Raw genomic sequence first — 7,048 nt, forward strand, 5'->3', positions numbered from 1 at the left:
CAAATAATGCATACTAAATAAAACTTTAAATTTTAAAAATTATTTTTTAACTTAACTTTAAAAGTTTTTTTATTCAAATTTTAACTAAATTTATGTCTAAACACTAGCTTAGTGAGCTTGCATAGAAGGAAAAGAAAATGAGTGTCATCCGTGTAATTTGATGAAAGTCAGAGTTCCTTTCTTTGAGGATAAGAAGATAAATGAGTCACGTTAGTGAGTGGGGACCCGGTCGGGCGAGTGCATTATATTATAGATCAAGCATTTCACGTTTAACACACTGAACTTTCCCCAAAACAAGCGCCCGTCGCCAACCAGAACAAAGCTCTATTCCCTAAATCCTCAAGTTTTATTATATACCATCTGCAGCTACTGCTTTCTATATTCAATTTTCAGCTCTTTATTCTCATACGTAAGTTAATTGTCTTTTAATTCTTCTTTTTTTTTTTTTTGCTGTTACAAATGTTTTAGGGTTTTAGTTTTTCTGATTGTTGCTGTTGTTCCTTTATCCCTTTGCTACAGACATGGAAACTGCTACAGCTTTTGGGTCTGCTTTCAGCGTCTGTTACAAACCCACCAAGGCGTCTCTTGGTGGATCGGATTTTGTTCGATTCGGGTCACAGTTTCGGCTTTCTCCTTCTGGGATCAAGGTATTATTGAGTTCTGTTTATCATTTGCATCTGCTTTAATTTCTTATGATATAGTAGCTGGAATATTGACGGAAAAGACTTTTTCTTTTTACTCTTTGCATATTCAGCTTTCCGAAAGCCCAGATCTTCTGCAATAATATAAGTTTTGTTTGCCCAGGAATTTTCCTTGTGGTGGAGGTAGAACATAGACAGTAAAAGTGATTGAGCTTTTTGGTAAATTTTGAAGATGGATGTACAGATATATCTTGGATACATCTGTTAGCAGATTACGCCTTTGTATGTTGTCAACTTTTGATAGGAGACACTGTAAATGAACTTTGGAATTGAGAGAGAATTAATATGACAAAAAGGGTGGTTTTCTCAAGGTTTAAGCCTTGTAAATGAATGGAATTAAATCGAAAGAGGAGGGGCCAAAATGGTAAAAGGAGCATAACATCGTATGTAATCAAATTATACAATGTTTGTATATGCAGATCTTTACAGTTAGGCTTACAATTGTGAGCTTGTTTATATTCACAATTGATGCTTAAGCATATCTTCTTCATGAAAGGCTATTGAGACCTATGATGGTATTTGGCGTCTATGGATCTCAAATAAATTACTAATTGGATTCCAACAACATCGGCCCGGTGTAATCCCACTAGTGGGGCTAATTGGATTCCCTGAAGTACAATTAAATGTGTAAGACAATGCCCCCGAATATCGGAGAAAAAAGTACCTCTTTCTCTGTATTATGAGTAGATGGTGGAGATGATGTCATAGTGTGGAAAACCTTCATCGTAGTCCACCCAATTTTGGAGACCAAGTTATGACCGACCTTATGCTTTTCTCAGAGCTTGAAGGTTATCTACCATTTTTTGGCTTATTAAGACTTAATACGAGGAGGGGGTTGACCTTTAAGCAAATAAAGGTTGTTGTTGGTTCGAAACATTATTAAAAAGTTATTTCTTACTCTAAAAATGCGAACATTCTTGTTAGAGATATAACCAGGCCAGGTCATCTTTTGATGAAGACACTGCACTAGATTTTTATCTTATCGTTGGAGAATTTTATTTTGCCTTGCCTTAGGATACTTATGCCCGCTGGTTATATTGGAAAGATTATGGTAGTATGTAATGCCTCCAGAGCGTATTAAAACTATAGATTGTCCAAAATAAGATATTACCATGTTAACAGACATCCCTTTTTTTGACTATTATCCCAAGGTTTGTGAAACGGAGTGATGTAGCCCAGTTTTTTGTGTGTCAATTGCCATTCCTTTCTGAATTAGTGTAGTTTGGCTGATGTCTTGCTGCAGTTTCTCCTTTACCTCTGGTTCTTTCCTCACCTTCTGTCTAGGGAAATGGTGTCTGCGGACTTGTCAGAAAAGAAAAATGCTGTATGCTTCTATTATCTTTGTTTCTCCTTTTCTTTTTTGTTAATGTATATCGATACTGTCTTCTGGACATGTGTCGAATTGTTGATCCTGGATATCTCTACTAAATTTGTTGAATATGTGCTAGGCTGTTTCTGAAATTTCCCTTTGTGCTTGATATAAGTTTTGGTCTTATAAGGTAGCCTTAAGAATTTTATGCCTTGAGTATGCAATTATTGCGACTATGAAAGGTATCTGTTTGAATCCTTCTGCTGCTTATTTTTTGTGGCTCAACGTGCATTGACCTATGTAATCCAACATTATTTATTTTTAATCCATCTATCCACTTGGATATGACAATGAAACATCTTCATTCAGTTAATAAAGAGATTTCCTTGATGTGATCTGAGCAAAACTATCTATTTAAATTGGTTTATCTGGTAGTTGGCATAAATTAGGAACCTTATGCATCTGAAAATGCTCTCTGACACCTAATTTATTGGACATGTTATTGGCAGCTTTATCCCTCAATTTCTCATGTGAAGTTGAGTAACAAGAAAGCGGCTTTTAGTAGCAGAAAATGTACCTCGATCAGGGCATCTCAATCACCCTCGGAGTCTGGACGTTCAGCTGCCCCTATTGCTCCACTTCAGCTGGAATCTCCAGTTGGCCAATTTCTCTCTCAGATTTTGACAAGTCACCCACATCTTGTCCCTGCTGCTGTAGATCAGCAGCTTGAACAGCTTCAAACTGAACGCGACTCAGAGCAACAGAAGGAAGAACCATCTGCAACTGGTACTGACATTGTCTTGTACAGGTTGGCCTAGGCTTCTTTGAAACTCATAACCCCCCCCCCCCTCCAAAAAAAAAAAAAGAAAAGGGGGGGGGGGGGGGGTGGTTTCCCCAAAAGAGTTATTGTCTTCTGTTATGGTATTTATCACTGCTGCGAGTCTAATTTGTTGCATGGTCACTTTTCTAAACTATCAGGAGAATTGCTGAGGTTAAGGCTAATGACAGGAAAAAAGCTTTAGAGGAGATATTGTATGCTTTGGTGGTGCAGAAATTTATGGATGCCAATGTATCTTTAGTTCCTGCAGTCAGTCCGCCTTCATCTGAACCTTCTGGTCGTGTTGATACATGGCCCAGCCAAGACGATAAGTTTGAGCGTCTTCATTCAGCAGAAGCTAATGAGATGATTCAAAACCACCTGGCTCTCATTCTAGGAAGTCGATTGGGTGATCATTCTGCAGTGGCTCAAATAAGTAAATTAAGAGTAGGCCAAGTTTATGCAGCATCAGTTATGTATGGATATTTCCTCAAGAGAGTGGACCAGAGGTTTCAGCTAGAAAAGACCATGAAAGTCCTTCCTCAGGGTGTAGACGATGAAGATAGTAGCATTCGGCAAGTGGGAGGGGAGGAGATTAGGTCTGGTGATAGGAGTGATACTTCTTTCAGGGTAACACAATCCCATCCAGAATTGTCATCATGGTCTGCAGGTAGTGCGAGTTCTGGAGGGTTTGGCCATGGCATAAAGCCCTCAAGATTGAGAAACTATGTGATGTCATTTGATGGGGAGACACTCCAGAGATATGCAACCATCAGATCTAAAGAGGCCATAGGCATAATAGAGAAACATACCGAAGCACTATTTGGTAGACCTGAGATTGTTATCACCCCTCAAGGCACTGTTGACTCTTCTAAAGATGAACTTCTTAAGATCAGTTTTGGAGGGCTGAGGCGGCTTGTTTTAGAGGCTGTAACTTTTGGGTCTTTCCTCTGGGATGTTGAGAGCTATGTTGACTCAAGATACCATTTCGTTGCAAATTAAAAATTCTGGACCCTCCATGGTTGGTTTTAGATTTATGCCGGAGGCTTACAAACTTAGTGCAGTTAGCATGTTCTAAAGGAATTACAGTGGATCATGTGCTTGTTGACTTGTATATACATATTTCATAATAGACATTATTTAACAACAGTGTGTTCCCATAATATCTGTGCTTCATACAAGTCGGTTAACATGATTACAAGACGTTTACATGATTACATGGCAGAGGTGAATCCCTACTTTTCCCTTCCTCCTTTTCACTTAGCAGCCCCAATAAAGTGTCGTTGGTCTTGGTGCAATTAGGGAGGAACCACATTTGTTTTCTCCATATTTCGTATCCCTTGTCTTGTCTGACCTGTTCATGCTTTATTGCATATTCCATTTTCTGCTTAAAGCACTGATGTCTATTACTTCTTGGCTTATTTGGTTGATGAATGGTTGAAATAACCTGGATATAATTTGCTGTTCACATCATTGTCTTTGATTTTTACATCATTGGTATTAAACCCTCTATTATTGTAGTGAAAGTCAACTATATTTAGTGTTTAGAGTTTAGCAATAGAGAACTCATCATCTCCACAATTGCGGTTTCTCTCTACTAGTATATGTTTTGAATGGAGGTATCTTTGAGTAGGAATTGCACTAGGTATCCACTCTGAGCACCTCTATCTCTATTTAAGTTATATTCTGTTTTCAAAAACTATTTAAAGTTTAGATACTGCTGGCCCTTCAAGCGTTGTGGTGTTTTGTTAGGCATTCTAGCTGATGATGACTGCTCAGTGAGGATCATGTACAGTAAAATGCTGTCAGCATAGTTGAAGGTTGTGTGGTTCTATTAGAGAATTATCTGATAGGCGTTTCCGCGTTTTATACTTCTGAGTGTAGTCTGGCTTTAAAAAGTGGCTAAATAATCACTTTAAGACGATAATTGGTAGCTGTATGTATCTTCTTGTGCTGTCCCACTGGCGCCCTAAGCCTGGTGATGTCTTACATAGAGACAGCAGGAGGCTATTAGTGTCATTCAGGTCTGAAGTTGGGCTCTGCCATGGCTATGTTCCGATCCGTATGTTTGATTTTAAACATTATTTTCTGCGTACGCAGCTAGGCTTGGGAGTCCTCAGATTCAGATTCGTATATCTAAAGTTCTAAACTTCATACTGGAATATTCAACTTCAGTCCTGCAGATTATGAGATGGCTGTTCTTAAATACTTTGGAACTTTCGGCTATTCTTGGACAACAGTGCACCAAGCGGCTTTTTGTGCACTTCCGCTATTTTTGAGAGATTTATGCAGGGAATACCCCTTTTTCTAAATAAAAAAAATTAATTATATCGGGGATGAGAAAAAGGGGGAAAAAGGGATACTACACTATTGATGTGGTTTGAACCTTTAACTTCAACTATAGAAGGCAGGGAGTTCACCAAGTGAGTTAACCCTCAGACCGTAGAATATCCCTCTAAGTTCTTAAAAAAAAAAAAAAAGAGACCCGATCCACGATTTGTAGAGTAGAGCTAATTAGATTGTGACACACTTCAGTTTAGAATTAGAAGTGCGAAGGAGAAATTTGGCACCCTAAAAACATATATGACGCAACATTGAGAATTATATGGAGATAATATTTTTTTTTTACCCTTCTGTTTATTGATTATTCATATGCCAAGTCGCTAACGCATTTGCCTAATTATTTGGAACTCGAAAAGCGGAAAGCAAATCAGATTTCCCGGGGCATTAATGTCCATCTAGGGTTAATACTTTAACACCAATGAAAACACACGTTTTTGGGTCAAGTATTTGATGTCCTTGGCAAAAAGTCAAGTGCATGAGAAAGCCACTAATTCACTACAGAGCAGCAAAGGAATCTTATAGTATTAGTTGTTAAACCAAAAATATGACTTTCGGTCAAAGTCTAATTTTTGAAGAAAACGGGTTATTGATAACCAAGTTTTGCTTCACTTTCTTAACGATATCAAAAGAAAATAATAAGAATAACTAAAAAAATAATTGATTGCAAAGTCAAAGCAAAGAATTTCGGGAAATCAAGAAAGTAAAGTGTATATTTTAATATTGCCTCAGATGTCCTTACAAGTGAAATTCTCTCCTCTTTTATAGAGGTTTACAAATATAATGTTTCCTTTCATTTATGGCTAAATCATTATGAGCTTTAATGGTATTAATGATCCGTTATAATTGATAATCGTAACTGTTCACGAGGATTCTATAACGATACTGATTCCCCCTCCTCATTAATTGAAGGTTCATCAATCTTCCCTTTTTACTGTCTTAATTCATTACGCCCGTGTCTCTTCATCCACTATTTTAGGCTTTTCTCGTGCATTTTGTAACTCGTTCATCTTTTATATTATAATATTCCAGTTGTCTTCTTCTCATTGTTCCACGTATCATGTCCTATCTGCCAAATGTAATTCCATGTGTATTATTTATTTTCCACCAATACAGATAGGCCCCCCCACTTGCCGAATATTCTGCAACTGAATATTTGTTGGTATGTATTTATGGCGGGAATTCTTTGCCGCCGTTTCCCAAGCATCATTGCGTTTTCTTCAGAACCGACGTGTCGTATGTCACTTCCATTTAATGCATGTTCCACGTGGCCTTTGATGATTAGGTCTGTGACTCCTCAGCGCTTTTTAGGGCTTTCTTACGGCTGCGTCAGTCACGAAGTGACTGATTCATTATGACGTTCCATTATGACTTATTTTACATGACGGTTACTTCTTCTTATAAGTACCTCATGTACCTTTAGTTTCACAAAACCTTCATCCTACAGTGTTCTTCTTCTTCACTCGTTCTTATTTTTAAGCACATATTACTTTATTAGTTCCTTATACAACCATGTATTCATCAAATCCTGAACCTCGCAAAGTAGTAATTATTGATGAACTTTCCCCTTCAACTGTCCCTGTTAGGAGTAGAAGAGGTGGTAGATTGCGTAGCCTCGGTTCTATTTCTAACCGTGGTTCTCCCTCTCAAAGTAGTGCTGCCAATCTATCTTCTTCTAGACCTAGGGCTTCTACAACCATAAGATCTTCTTCTAAGGATAAAGATTTAACCGAAGCCCTTCGTGAACCCACTGTTGATGAAATTGTTCCTCAAGATCTATCCTTTGTGACTGATATTGAATCCATGAAGAGTCAAGTTTCTTCCATGGCTGCTTCCCTTGATCGTGCTGATCGTTACCCAAGTCTGATTACCACTGGTCTT

The 7,048-nt window shown here is 38.0% G+C and overlaps 1 protein-coding gene across 1 annotated transcript; it reads left to right on the forward strand.

Moving 5' to 3' along the window:
- Positions 1 to 260: 260 nt before the first annotated feature.
- Positions 261 to 4,220, forward strand: LOC109209802 (UV-B-induced protein At3g17800, chloroplastic-like). The gene is made up of 4 exons (XM_019373138.1): positions 261 to 409; positions 520 to 647; positions 2,520 to 2,818; positions 2,989 to 4,220. Exons 2-4 carry the CDS (start codon positions 522 to 524, stop codon positions 3,827 to 3,829), a joined length of 1,266 nt encoding a protein of 421 aa, XP_019228683.1. The 5' UTR covers positions 261 to 409; positions 520 to 521; the 3' UTR covers positions 3,830 to 4,220.
- Positions 4,221 to 7,048: the final 2,828 nt, after the last annotated feature.

Source organism: Nicotiana attenuata, unplaced genomic scaffold (assembly GCF_001879085.1).
Source record: "Nicotiana attenuata strain UT unplaced genomic scaffold, NIATTr2, whole genome shotgun sequence".
Taxonomy (NCBI): domain Eukaryota; kingdom Viridiplantae; phylum Streptophyta; class Magnoliopsida; order Solanales; family Solanaceae; genus Nicotiana; species Nicotiana attenuata.